Source organism: Peromyscus californicus, unplaced genomic scaffold (genome assembly GCF_007827085.1).
Source record: "Peromyscus californicus insignis strain IS unplaced genomic scaffold, ASM782708v3 Scaffold_20__1_contigs__length_68692818, whole genome shotgun sequence".
Taxonomy (NCBI): domain Eukaryota; kingdom Metazoa; phylum Chordata; class Mammalia; order Rodentia; family Cricetidae; genus Peromyscus; species Peromyscus californicus.
This window is the reverse complement of record NW_026294503.1, coordinates 25,791,660-25,804,441: the sequence shown is the minus strand read 5'-3', so window position 1 is coordinate 25,804,441 and position 12,782 is coordinate 25,791,660. Positions and strand designations below refer to the sequence as shown.

At 51.7% G+C, this 12,782-nt stretch overlaps 1 protein-coding gene across 1 annotated transcript; it reads right to left on the bottom strand.

Moving 5' to 3' along the window:
- Nucleotides 1-4,081: 4,081 nt before the first annotated feature.
- Trib1 (tribbles pseudokinase 1) lies at nucleotides 4,082-12,491 on the bottom strand. Its single transcript, XM_052747885.1, has 3 exons — nucleotides 11,195-12,491; nucleotides 9,025-9,317; nucleotides 4,082-6,678 (listed from the first exon to the last, which is right to left on the bottom strand). Exons 1-3 carry the CDS (start codon nucleotides 11,552-11,554, stop codon nucleotides 6,213-6,215), a joined length of 1,119 nt encoding a protein of 372 aa, XP_052603845.1. The 5' UTR covers nucleotides 11,555-12,491; the 3' UTR covers nucleotides 4,082-6,212.
- Nucleotides 12,492-12,782: the final 291 nt, after the last annotated feature.

Below are 12,782 nucleotides of genomic sequence, written 5' to 3'. Positions count from 1 at the left end.
GGAGATTATAGTGTCTGGGTTCTGGTGCTGGTTCTAGGGGTCAAACTCAGTCATGGGGCTTCAGAAGCTAGTGGTTTTACCATGAAGCCATGTCCCTGTGACCCCCCCCCCACCTCCTCTACCATTTTTCTTATTTTGGAAACAGGGTCTCACGGGTCCCAAGCTGTCCTTGAATTCCTTATGTAGTCACAGACGTCCTTGAACTTCTGAGTGCCGGGTTGATGCACATGCATCCATCACCAAGCCCTGCTCGTGCAGTACTGGCATCCAACCCGAGGCCTCATGATTGCTAGATACTGAGCTGCTGCTGCTTCTTCCCCCTCTTCCAGGAACTGTGAAGTCATTGCAGCTGAGATCATTAAGGAATGGGCTGAAGGCTCCCGTGATGGTTCCCAGGGATTGGTGCTGGGATCGGCCCCCTTTGCTTCCTTGTTTGTTTACTTTCTGGGAGGAGTGGATGATTAACTATGCATTTGTCCTCCCTTTCCCAGCCAAAGCCATGTTGAAAAGCCAATTCCATCACCTTCATTGCTACAACACCTTTCCTCATCCGGGAGGAAATTAGGCAAGGAATCCAGCGCCCAGCCTGGGTCTGGTTTTGAAAGGAAGCACAGGGGTGTTCCCACAGCCACTCTGGCAAGGATGGTAAAGGACCTGTTTCCACAGAATCACAAAACAACAGCAGAAGAGACCAAAGAAATCAAACAATGTCACTCCTGCTTAAAAGACAATAGGACCAGCCAAGTGTTCAGACATGGGACGAGGCCATGGTCCCACGATCTCTACCTTGATGCTCATGGTTCTCCGACGTGGAGGCCCACTAGGCTCTGAGCGGCTGGAAGCTCTCCCTCCATCCATCCACTTCTCATCCATCCGTGGCATTTGACCTTTCCCTTCGGTAGGCACTGTGTTAAGTGACAGGAGCAAGCAGTCATGGCCGCTTGGAGTTCTCCTAACCAGCTAGCACTGAATCTCAGCCACATTTTCCTAAGGTCCTCCACAGTGTCTAGCTCAGGGTAGGTATATAATACATGCTTGTTGAGTGAATGGTGGAGCCCTTGTTTTGTATAATGCTTCCATGTTTATTGACTAACATACCAGATCAGTTTTGAAGATATTGACAGAGCTGAAGACTCCGCATTTGGACTATTTGTTTCAAAAACACTTTTCATTGTCATTTGTTACCAGGAGACGGCATTGTGGTATGCGGGCTGAGAATAGCAGGTATGGAGTCTAATGGGCCAAGTTCATAGCCTAGCTAATGAGCTGGCTCCTCCTGAGCAGCTACTGAAAGACACTTGAGCCTTCATTTTCTCAACCATATAATAGGGAAATATTTGACTTGCCTAGTTCACTCAATTGGTGTGCACACAAAAGGAGGGAAACTTCTAGAAAGGATGTGGTGAATAAAAGTGATGGGAAAGAGTAAAACTTCAAGAAATCACAGGTGTAATGGCACACACCTGTGAACCCAAGCCATCGCAGGACTGAGGCAGGAGGACTGAGTTCAGTGTCAGCCTATGCTACCACACACACACACACACACACACACACACACACACACCCCATTCCAAGACTTATAGATAGCATGATATTGCGGTGTTGTAGCCTACTCGAATGTCAAATATGTAAGGGGCACGAGAGGAAATAAAAGCAATGACCACTCATGGCAACCTTCTCTCATCCAGCGGGGTGCAGGTGCCCCCTGATCTGTTCTCAGGAGATTAAATGTATGCATCTGTGGTATCACATGTCAGCCTGGCCAATCCTGACCCATATTTCTCTCTGATACATGTAACAACAGTACAAAGGGGTGTTGTAACCTTAATTGCTTGCAGTGTTTTGAAATCCGCAGATTAAAGCTAGGGAAGTCCAAAGTATTCACTCTGTGTGTGCCCAAGGAGTTGCACCAAGCCAGTCTGGGTTCACTGGAGCAGGGAGGCATTGCAGCATTGGTCCTGGGTTCTCCGGGAACTCAGGGTTGAAGGTCCTGTTCGCGGAGAGGCCAGGACCAGCCCTTTTCCTAGTTTCGTTTTTTGTTTTTATGGATTTTTTTTTACTTGGAGAGGTTGAGTTGAGGGTCTCATGTAGCTCAGCCTGGCCTCAGACTTGCTATTGTAGCTGAGGCTGGCCTTGAACTCCTGATCCTCTTGCCTCAGCTTCCCAAGTGCTGGGATTAGAGGAATGCACCGCCTTACCTGGCCAGCTCCCCAGCCGTTTGCTCATGCCCCACATGGCTTCTGACGTTTTGTGCTTTCTCCGTTCTTTGTGGTTCCCGAGTCGCATGGCCCACACTACGACGACTCTGATACCATGGGTCTGTCTGCTTTTCTAACTTACCTCCAGCTTAATGCTGGCAAAGGGCACAAAGGTGCTACCTGGTAATTCCGCCAAGTTTTCCATGTGGGCCCGGAGCTGACAGTCATGCTTCACGGCTATGTTTAGTTAAAATTTTATCTCCCCAGAAAATCAGTCTCTCTAGGGCTATCCGATCCTAACAGGTCAGCCCTAAACACACACACAGAGGAGCAACTCGGAAGGAACTCGTCAGGTTGTGTTTATGTGTACATACACATGTGTGTATGTTAAAAATAACTCAAGAAAAGATCATGAATTTGAGAAGAGAGTGAGGAGGACACGAGAGGAATTGGGGGATAAAGAGGAGTAGAAATGATGTAAATACAGTATTTATGTATGAAAGTCTCAAAAAACAGTCTTTTATTAAAAAAAAAAAATGTATCTCATGAACCAGGCATGGTAGCACGACCACACTGTGATCCCAGCATTCGGGAGGCTGAGACAGGACTGGGTTTGAAAGCAGTCTGGATGAAAACAGTAGTACCCTGTCTCAAATAAGTAAAGGATTAAAAAAACAACAAAACAAAAAACCAGGGAACAGTGTATCCTGGCGGGCGCCTTGGAAATCAGTGCCAAGCAGGCATGGACAGAGCCTGAGGGGACCCAGGTCCTGTTCTAGGTTCTGGACCTGTCTTTGTCATGAGAATTCACTGTACATGGGGTCTGGTGACTTGTACTACACACAGCAGGGTATGGTGGTCAAGGACAACTTATAGGTCCGTTCCCTTCTCTCCCCAGGTGGATCGTGGGAATCAAATTAAGGTTGTCAGGCTTGGTAGGGGGTACCCACTTTCAAAGAGCCATCTCCCCAGCCCTGTGGCTTTGCTTGCTTTGTAAAATGTGTTTTTATTAACTTACGAGAATTGCATACTCGACTTCCATGTATTTTGATGACACTCGCCTCCCACTTCTTCCCCTCTTCCTAGCTGTACCATCAGTGTCCCGTCGATGCCCTCCCAACTTCCTCTCTTCTTTTTTAATGGCCCAGATTCCAGCTTGCACTGTCCATGGGCATGGGGCCACCAACCATCAGCAGGGCCTCAGCGTGGGGAGGAGACTTGTAAGCCCCTCCCTACTCCCTGCTCACAGGTTTAAGCAGTCTGATTTGCTTTAAGAGATTCTGAAGACACATTGAAGCTAGGAACCTAGTCCAGCCATCTTCCTTAACTCTGTGACCCAGGTCGATGTTTTCTAAGCAGCCTTTCCTTGTTTTCATATTTATACTTACAGAGTGGACAGGAATGCAAAGAAATGTCATTATTCTTACTATAATTAGGTCTAAAGTTGGAGGGGTAGGTGTCTTCTGGAACCTACATGACCCTCTCTCTACCAAGATCAACGAAGGTAGTAAAATTCTGTTGGAGACCTGTGACATTCTTCCTAGGTATTCATAGTTTCTCCAATTCTCCGTTTCCCTAAACCTAAAACACTAAAAGCCAGAGGATTCTTTTTGTTGTTTTTGAGACATTCTTGCTATACAGCCCAGGTTGGTCTTGAACTCTTGACTTGCCTGTCTCAGCTTCCAGAGTATTGGGGTGACAAGACAGATGTGAACCGTCCATGCCTGTCAAAAGCCAGCCAATTCTTCAATTCAAAAATCCACATTATACTCCCCTCCGACACTTCCAACCCAGCCCACAGCACCCACCAACCTCATTTTGCAAATGAGTCCTGTCCATTAAAGTGCTCATGCTCCATGACACACACAAAAAGCAGATTCCAGGCAGGTATAATAGCACGTGCCTTTAATCCCAGAGGCAGGGAGATCTCTGTGAGTTCAAGGCCAGCCTAGTCTACATAGCAAATTACATGCCAACCAGGAATACACAACGAGACCCTGTCCAAAAACACAAACAGACAAAAAAACCAAACCACATCTTCAGTGAGACACTAAAACCCCTAAAGCCAAAATGTCCTTGGGGGCCCGGCACAGCCACAGGAAGGCAGAGCGCATACAAAGGAGACTCGGCGCATTTTCTTTACGAAAACCAAATTTATTAAAAGTTCTCTACAAGTCAGCAACAGTGTGGCACTGTCACCTTTCCACACGTGCACAGGAGACCTAGTGTTTCCACGCTGTCCAGGCGAACGCCCAGGCCAGCCCCAAGTCCTCAGCCAGGGACTGTCTCACAGACACAAGAGCTGGGTAACCCTAAGAGAGGTCCTAGCTAACCCTGCTCCTCCCCGAGTCCCACCGTCCCGTCAAGGTCGTATGGCCGACAACCATTCACATTTCACGTGGCTCTGGACACACAGGTTCCTCAGACAGACACAGACGACGAAACAAGCCTCAGAGCCAAACGACAACAACTGGACATAGGTATAAAAGGTAAAATGTATGTACAAATATAAAGTACACAGTACGTGAGGTATACACGGTATTCTCACAACGTTAGTAGTCTGCCTAGGTATAGCCCTTGAAGATGCCTGCCTGCTTCTGTGCCATTTCTCAAAATACAGTATTTCTGTTACCCGTTTAAACCACCTGGTTTCAGCACTGTCCCAGACAGTGACTGCTAATTCATCTGTACATTTTTTTTTTTTTTTTTGTAAATGCAACTTCCGGCAGCTTCTCCGAGAAGCTTCCTTCCTTGCAAGGAGATAAGTTTCCATCTCCAGAAGCCTGCGGGCCGAGGCTGGGTTCCCACCTGTGGAAGTTGAAGCGGGGGATGGGGGGGGTGGATTTCTGGTAGGCAGCTTGAAGGCAGAGTTTGCATCGGATGAACGTTACAGTCCTTTCCAGCTACGTTTTCGAGGTTCGCTGTCCCTCCAGAGCCAGCATCACAGAAGGATTCACAAGTCACACAACACTCAAGGTCCAAGAGAGCCCAGGATGGGAAACTGAAGACTCTGGATGCCAGAGACACAGCATACCCAGGGGAGGGCAGTGTTCAGTTTCATTCTGAATATTAGTCTGACAATCTTCCAAGACTTGTCTCAGATTCTCTTTCTTTGAAGCCCAAAGACGGTTGGTTCACATATGCTCCTGAGAGAGCAGGGTGGGGAATCTCTTCACCCTTGTCCTCATACACAAAATGTTCCGCCCCGAGATGGTCTTGGGGCGAGGGGTAAAGGCTAAATGCTATATTTGACGAGAGCCTCAAGAGCTAATAGATAACCAAGTGATCAAATTAAAACATTGCTGCCCGACCGAGCTCAAGTGTGCTGAAACAGCCAGGAGTTTGAATCTCCCAACAGTTCCCCACAATTAGCTGCAGAGGACAGGTTCCACGGTGCGGGGAGGGGCGCAACATTATTGCATAGGAGGTCTTGGCAAGCTCTTGGGGGGAAGAGTCTGGGTTCAGGCAGGCTCTGGAGCTTTTCAGTCTGTTCCGACCCAGGAGCAATCATAGCCGAGTGTACAGCAAGGGTGAGGGTTAAAAAAAAAAGACAAACTTCTGGTCAGAGAAACCGCAGCAGCAAGTGGAGCCTTCCAAGACAAGTTCAATGACGACAGGTCTGTCGCCCCAACTGATTGGCCACCTTGTTAAAACGCCACTGTGTGATGGGCTTCCTCTCCCCATTCAAATGTTCAAGTTCAATTACACCTGACTATGTGGGATGGCCATACTCTTCCATTAGCTTCAAAACATGTGACACCCTTGTATCTGACGCTGGGACAGTCGTCATGGTTCATCGAGTAGCGGACACCTCTGCAGAGCAGCTCATCTGTGTGTGTGTGCTGCTCAAATCAAATCACTCAGCCCAGAGAGGTGGCACCACACTGAGACCCATAGGGACAATTGTGCTCCATCTCCAAATCTGGGTGGCACCATGTAAGAGGGCCTGCCCATCATTAGAAATGGAAATGCCATGTGTGAGAATTATGAGGTTTCTGAGGGTTTTTTTTGGGATTAGCAGAAGAAGGAACTAATGTCACTGTCCTCTTGGTACTCAGGAACAATCTGGTCCGAACTTCCTGTTTCTGAGTCGACATACCCTGGTTCCAAAACATATTCAAACCAGGGATGGAGTAAGGTCTCGGGAGCTGTGAGTCTCTCGGAAGGTTCTCGCCTCAGGAGGCTGCGGATGAGGCACCTGGCTTTGGGGGAAACATGCTCAGGAATGCAGAACTGTCCACGGCGGATTTTGGAGAAAAGGGCACTCGGGTCTGAGTCATGAAAGGGGTATCGTCCAACCAAAAGCGTATAGAGCATCACCCCAAGGCTCCAAACGTCTGCTGCCTTTCCAGAGTAGGTCCCAGTAGTGTTGAGGATCTCGGGACTCACATAGGCTGGGCAGCCATGTTTGTCCGACAGCGCGTCATCTTCACCCTTGATTATGTGTGTGTCTTCCAGGCTTTCCAACCGAAGCTGGGTTCTGTGGGAGAGAAATTGAGCGATTATTTCCAGACCAGCGGCTATGGAAAAGCAAGGCCTTCCCAACGACAGTGCCCACAGGCACTAACAGCCAAGGCCGCAGGAATGTCATTTACCCCTTCATCTAGTAAGCGCTGGCTGGACCTGCAAGCACCCAAGACTAGCGATTTCACAAACCAATACAAACTGCAATAAATATTTGCAAAGTGTTGAGAGCGCCCGGGGCGGAGGGGTATGATGCAAAGTCTCAAATAATATTCATGATGCTGGAGCTTGTGAGAGATACCCTAATAGGGTTACACAATGGTCAGAGCTGATTTCAGAGGAAGACGGGCGTGTTCTACAAAAGCTGTCAGGTAGCGCCTCCATATCCTACAGGCCACTAGTCTCTAACCATGACATTGACTGCCCAAGCCAGTCGACACGACTGCCCACACCAAGGAAACTTTGTTCGCCCGAGTCCCGGCTGCAATAACCACAATGGGAAAGTTGCAAGGAATGCGTGATTACATTTATCAGGGCTGCTTCACTATTAAAGAACACGTAGCCGAGACAGAGACGTTACCCTAAGCAACACAAGAGGCTGATGGATCGGAGGACCACAGGGCCCCTGAACACCCCAGGGCTGCAGATCCATGTACACTTTATCCTATATGAGAGTCTCTGTTTTGTGGCTAATCACTGTGGAAGAAGTCAATGGAGAATGAATGTGGAGAAAAGAACAGAAACCTAGCCTATAATGGTAAGAAACTATAGTCTAGAAGATCTTCGGTCCAAGGAACTCTTATGAAGCTGCAGGTGCCTCCTTAGAGAGAACCAGCCACCCACATCTCCTAGCTCCCCCACAGCCACGTGGGGCACCTCTAATATCCGGTGCCTGCTTCTCCGAAACAGGCCTATTTCTGTAAGTCACTTGTTGTGAAGTTACACGCAAACATTTGGTCAATTCCTTTTCCTCTCAAAGGTCTGGTGGTTTCTTTCTTTCTTTCTTTTTTTTCTGTCCCAGTCTTCCTGTTCCCTGGAGTGTAGTATACATGTGCTAACTTTGGTCTGTCCTCAGCATGACCTCCGTGTTATGTAAAATACCCATTGGTTCTGTAAACGGAAAATATGACTCAACCCACCCTGCCTGCCTCTGATTGGCTCCTGTAGTACTAAAACCCTGCACCTGTGCTGGTTACATGAATAGCGTCAGCCTGCCGTTGCTTAACCCTCGGGTTACCAAACCCTATGCCCATGACACTGGCCTGTGCAATGCAGATTTCAAAAGCCAGTGAGAAGGTGTGTAGCACATGTTTCAAAAAAAAAAAAGGCATCACCATTATTATCAAAGAAGCACGTTCCAGGAACTGGACACTTCTTCACGGCAAACAGTTTGCTCCTCTTTGCTAATCGGTATGTTTCAATAGTTAGTGCAAGGTCAGATATAAACTCATACTTTGAGGACCTTTTAGGGGGCCCTGGAGTTAAAGGTAAAAGTGAACAGGTAGGGCAAGCCCTGGGTCACTATATTCAGCAGAGTAACTCACTCCCACAGGACAATCCTCCAGTCTACATCTTCCTACCACAGATGCAGACTGTCTACAGAATGAAGGATGATGTATCTCGCACAGCTTCCTGAATTCTCTTGGTGAAACCTCCACTTCAAATCTTAATGTCTCCTTATTCCCTTATCGAGCACATCTCGTCCTTTATGAGGTAAGCCAAGGGCTATATTTAGCAGTGCATGCTAGCCAACTTCCATTTATTATTCAATGTGGTTATTTTCTGAAGATGGAGCTGGCGAGATGACTAAAAACTCACCAGAGAATGTGAGCAAACTATTGCGGGGCCTGGGGGGCGGAGGGGAGTGCCCAGGCTGAAATAGAGCAGGAATGCAGTGTGATAGGGATGGCTGGAATTCTGCAAACACAACAGCCTAACTAGCTCTGTAATGCCTTCTAGGTACAGGAGAGCGCCACTTGACGGGAGCAAGGATTTGACCACCTCTTGCAGCCAGTATATTCCAGGACAGGTGAACACCTTTTACCCCCCAGAAGTCTGACCTTTCTGACAAGAGGAAATAAGCCTGAGCCAGGGACAGAAGCAGGAAGGGGCATCTGGTCATCAGGCAGTAGCCGCACAAGCACCAAGGTGTCTCTAGGCTTCACTACACTCCATCCAATAGAGCAGAGAATGAACCAAGCTTGACCATGAGTTTCCAGAAGCAGGACTTAATACTAAACCAGGGAACACCTGAGCCCTGGAGTTCGGCTTGCCCCTAACTGCGTGACCTGTACCTTTATTATTTTTTTTTTTTGGGGGGGGGTTCCAAAAGGCCACAGGAGGTGCTGTGGCAGCTGCTCACCTCTCCTCCGTGGAGAAGACGAACTTCCTAAGCTTCAGATCCCCCAGCACAATGGCCGACTGGTGGCAGTGGGCCACGGCCGAAACAATCTGCTTGAAGAGCCGAGCGGCCTCCTCTTCCCGAAGCCGTTTCCGGCTCCGCACATAGGAGTGCATGTCCCCAAAGTCCTTCTCGAAGAAGACATAGGCCTTGCTCTCCCCGAGGATCACTTCCACGATGCCAGTAATGTTTCTGTGCGATGGCAGCTGGATGTAAGGCCTGATTTTGTCCTGGTAGTGTTTAATGGGAAACACCTGCAGAGAGAAAGTGACCTGTTTAAGGGACAGAAAGTCAGGGACTGCCTGCCTCCCAGGTCCCATATGAAGCTACACTGAAGTGTTCAACTTTTGGATACTCCGTTCTGTCTACCATAGCTCCAGCTGCTATGATACCCTTAAAACCAGTCATACCATGATCTGGGCTAGCAACTTCCCAAGTTCCATAGGATGATTGGAAGAACCACCTTCTACACATGCTTTTGTCTTGTAGGGGCCATCAGCTCCTGGGAACCAAGCCCAGCTCCCTGACATGGCTCTTCCTAACAGATGAAGCTGTATGTAGCTAATGGAACGTACCCCCCAGCATCCCTAAGGGTGAAAAGCAGCAGTTAAACATTGCGTGTGTCTCCTGCAAACCCAGAAGGCTCAGCACAGCACAGTCAAGGAATGTGGTGACTTTGCAGCCTCCAAGGGGAAGCAGAGGCAGCCAACATGAGGAGCTGTCATTAGTCAGAAGGAACCGATGACTTGGAGGGACAGACTGACAGGGCAGCCTTAAGCAACCTGCCTATGGTTGTGACTCAGGTGGAAGCAGCCTGGAGTTACCTTCTTACAGGAGGGGATGGGCACCTCTGAAAGGCCGTTTTTTCATGTTTGTTTACACGCCCCCCCACCCTATTGCCCCACCCCCAGAATGGGTAGCAAATCCTCTGAGAAGCTGCTGGTCTCTTTAAGGGCCTTTTGTTCAGTCTGGTTACTCATATCCTAGACGCAACTGGAAATGGTGACACACGGGCTGTCACCATCTGGATTCAGCTATTATCTGCTCGGAGGAACTGGAAGGGGTTGCACAATGTCCCAGACCCACCCCACCTCTGAGGTGGCTGCTCTGGTACCAACTGGGGGTAAAAAAAAATCCTTCTGCTGCCCTCTCCCCGCGCCCCATCCATCCTGCCACACAAGTTTCTCTCCCAAAACTGTTCTCATCCACCAAGAAGAAAAGAGTTTCTTTCTCTGGGCTTGACCACGCATCTGAGATTTCACGCGGGTGGACAGTAGGTGGCAGCAGCAAGCGGGGAGTGGGGGGGGGGGAGGCGGGTTCAGGTGAGTGGCTGAAAACCCAGGAGCTACTTTAACTCCAGGAGAATGAAAGGAAAGGAGTCGATGGGACTTCAAGGTGGGCCGGAGGTGTGAGTGTCCGACTCACAAAGCGTCCTCGACTACGCATTCTCCAGGAGAGCCGGGCCATCCCGTATCTAATATTGCAATGAAAATTGTCGGTCGCAAACTAAAGCGACTGGAAGCGAGCCCCTGAGTTTTTTCACACTCCTACGCAGGCCTGAAGCCCCTCCCAAGCTTAAGCCGCCCCACCCCCCGTCCCACTGCTCCCCTGGGTGGGCTGTATTCTGGCTCCTGCGGGAATTCAAGAATCCCCTCGGTAGAAGCCTAACACCGTCTACGCAGAGCCTATGCCATGAACCTCCGGCAAAGAGCTGGCCAGTTGCGCCAAGCCCCGAGGAGGCACCCACTGCAGGGCGTCCTTCCAGGACAGGGGGAGGAGAGGGGGGGGATGAGAGCAGGGCAATGGCATGGCCCTGGAATCCATTGCAATTCCAAACTTAAATGGAACGCCACGCGCTAGCTACACTGAGCGCCAAAGAAAAGAACAGAAATAAAAAAGAACTGAACCCTGCACTTCCTCTAGACCGCCGAACCCTCACCATTAACACTCCACAGGAAACCCCTCTACCTCCAAAAAGGCGAAGCTGACCAAAATGCCTCCTTATCCGACTCAACGCCCTTAATCTGCTCCGCCAAACCCAAGCGCTGGCCGGAGCGTGATCCGGGTGGCCCGGAACCCAAGCACTTCTGTAGACCACCCAGGTCCGCAACCCCCGCCCCAGGATGCTTACCTTGCAGCGCAGTTCGCGGCCGGTGTGGATGCACAGCGCCCGGGACACATGCTCGCGCTCAGCTAGGGGCAGCAGCAGGTAGTCGGCGATGCGGCTGGGCCCGGGTGCGCTCGCACAGCTGCCGCCGGTCCCCTGCGCGGAGGGCGGAGGCTGCGGGCTGCAGGGCGAGCCCGGGGGACTGAGGTAGTCTGGGGGGCTCGAGCATTCAGAGAGGCGCGGACATTTGGCCGCCACAGCCGCCGCGTCGTCCGCGTCCAGCAGGCGTTTGGTCGGGGTACCCCGGGCAGCCGGGAACAGTAGAGCCGGACCGCGGGGCTGCGAGGCGCCGCTGAGTGCAAAGCGCACGGGACCGACCCGCATCGCGGCCCTGGCCGGAGCGGCCCCGGCTTTGTAAATCCCCGGATCCGCGCGGCGACTTCTTCCAGCCCTCGGGATGGAGTTTGCAGATGGAGCTTGGATCGGCCCCCAAGAGGAGCAAAACGAGAGCCGTTCCTGTACGCTGGGGTTGCACACGAGGACCACGCTGGCCACACGTCTGAGCCCGGGAGGCCGGTTGGGGTCCCCAGACCCCCGCAGACACTAGGTCTGGGCGCCTCGCTGGCGGCGGGGGCAGCTATTGTTGCCGAGGCTGTGGATAGTCCAGGACGTGGAGGCGTCCCGAGTTCCCGGGTGCTGAGCCTTGAGGACAGGATTCCGCAGGCTCGGCGGCTTCAGAGAGCAAACGCACTCCCCAAAGCAATTAGTCTTGAGTAAAAGCCGGCACAACTTTTTCCGCGCCGCTCGGGATCCTGCGCGCTCCTGGGCTCCCGGCGTGTGAGCGAGCGAGACGCGCTCAGAGAGAGTGACTGAATATGAGTGTGTGCGCCGCACTGATCCCGGCCAGTGCACTCCTTCTCCTTTTCCTCCACCTCCTCCGCCTCCCAGTGACTCACGCTGTATACACACACACACACACACACACACACACACACTCACAGGCCGAGCTGTGTAAACAGTTGGGAAGCCGGGTTGTGCAATGAGGTGGCTGCGACGACTCCGGGCCCCGTCGCCCGGCTCACAGTCACCGGAGCGGAGGGAGGAGACTAGGGGGGGAGGGGTAATGGAGTTGGAAGCTGGGACAGTGGGGGTGGCCGGAGGCCTGGGGATGCTCCCAACAGCGCGCGCCTGGGCGCAGGTGGGACCGTCCTGGGCCGTCTTGGGCGCGCGCGCACACGCCCCCCGGGCTAGGCTGGGCAGCAGGCTGCGCGCACCCTACCGCAAGCCCGCTGGCTCCGCGCTGGTAGCCGAAGGAGGGGGCGGAGGAAAAGCTCCCGTGACGTCAGGGTCCCGGGGAAGTGGGCGGGAGGGGCGGGGCGGCGGGGGCGAAGCGACTGCTGATTGGTGCGCGCTCATCATTCACACAACACAATGGATCTCGAGCTCCCGGCCGGCTCGCGCACCTCCGGGCTCCGCACCGGCAGCTGGCTGCAACCCAGCGGTCACGCCTTTACTCCGGTGGGACCTCCCCGCGGCTTTGCACTTGGGGAGCTCCCGGTGGAGCTGTGGGCGCCGCCGAGTCGCGGCTACAGCCGGAGGAAGGGGCGAGAGG

Bases quoted from the DNA above. Each gene is read 5' to 3' on its own strand.
- Trib1 (XM_052747885.1), bottom strand. From the start codon at position 11,554: ATGCGGGTCGGTCCCGTGCGCTTTGCACTCAGCGGCGCCTCGCAGCCC. The intron at 9,318-11,194 runs GTAAGCATCCTG...TTCTCTCTGCAG, and splicing joins GCCGCGAACTGCGCTGCAAG to GTGTTTCCCATTAAACACTA. The intron at 6,679-9,024 runs GTGAGCAGCTGC...TCTCTCCCACAG, and splicing joins GTCTTCTCCACGGAGGAGAG to AACCCAGCTTCGGTTGGAAA.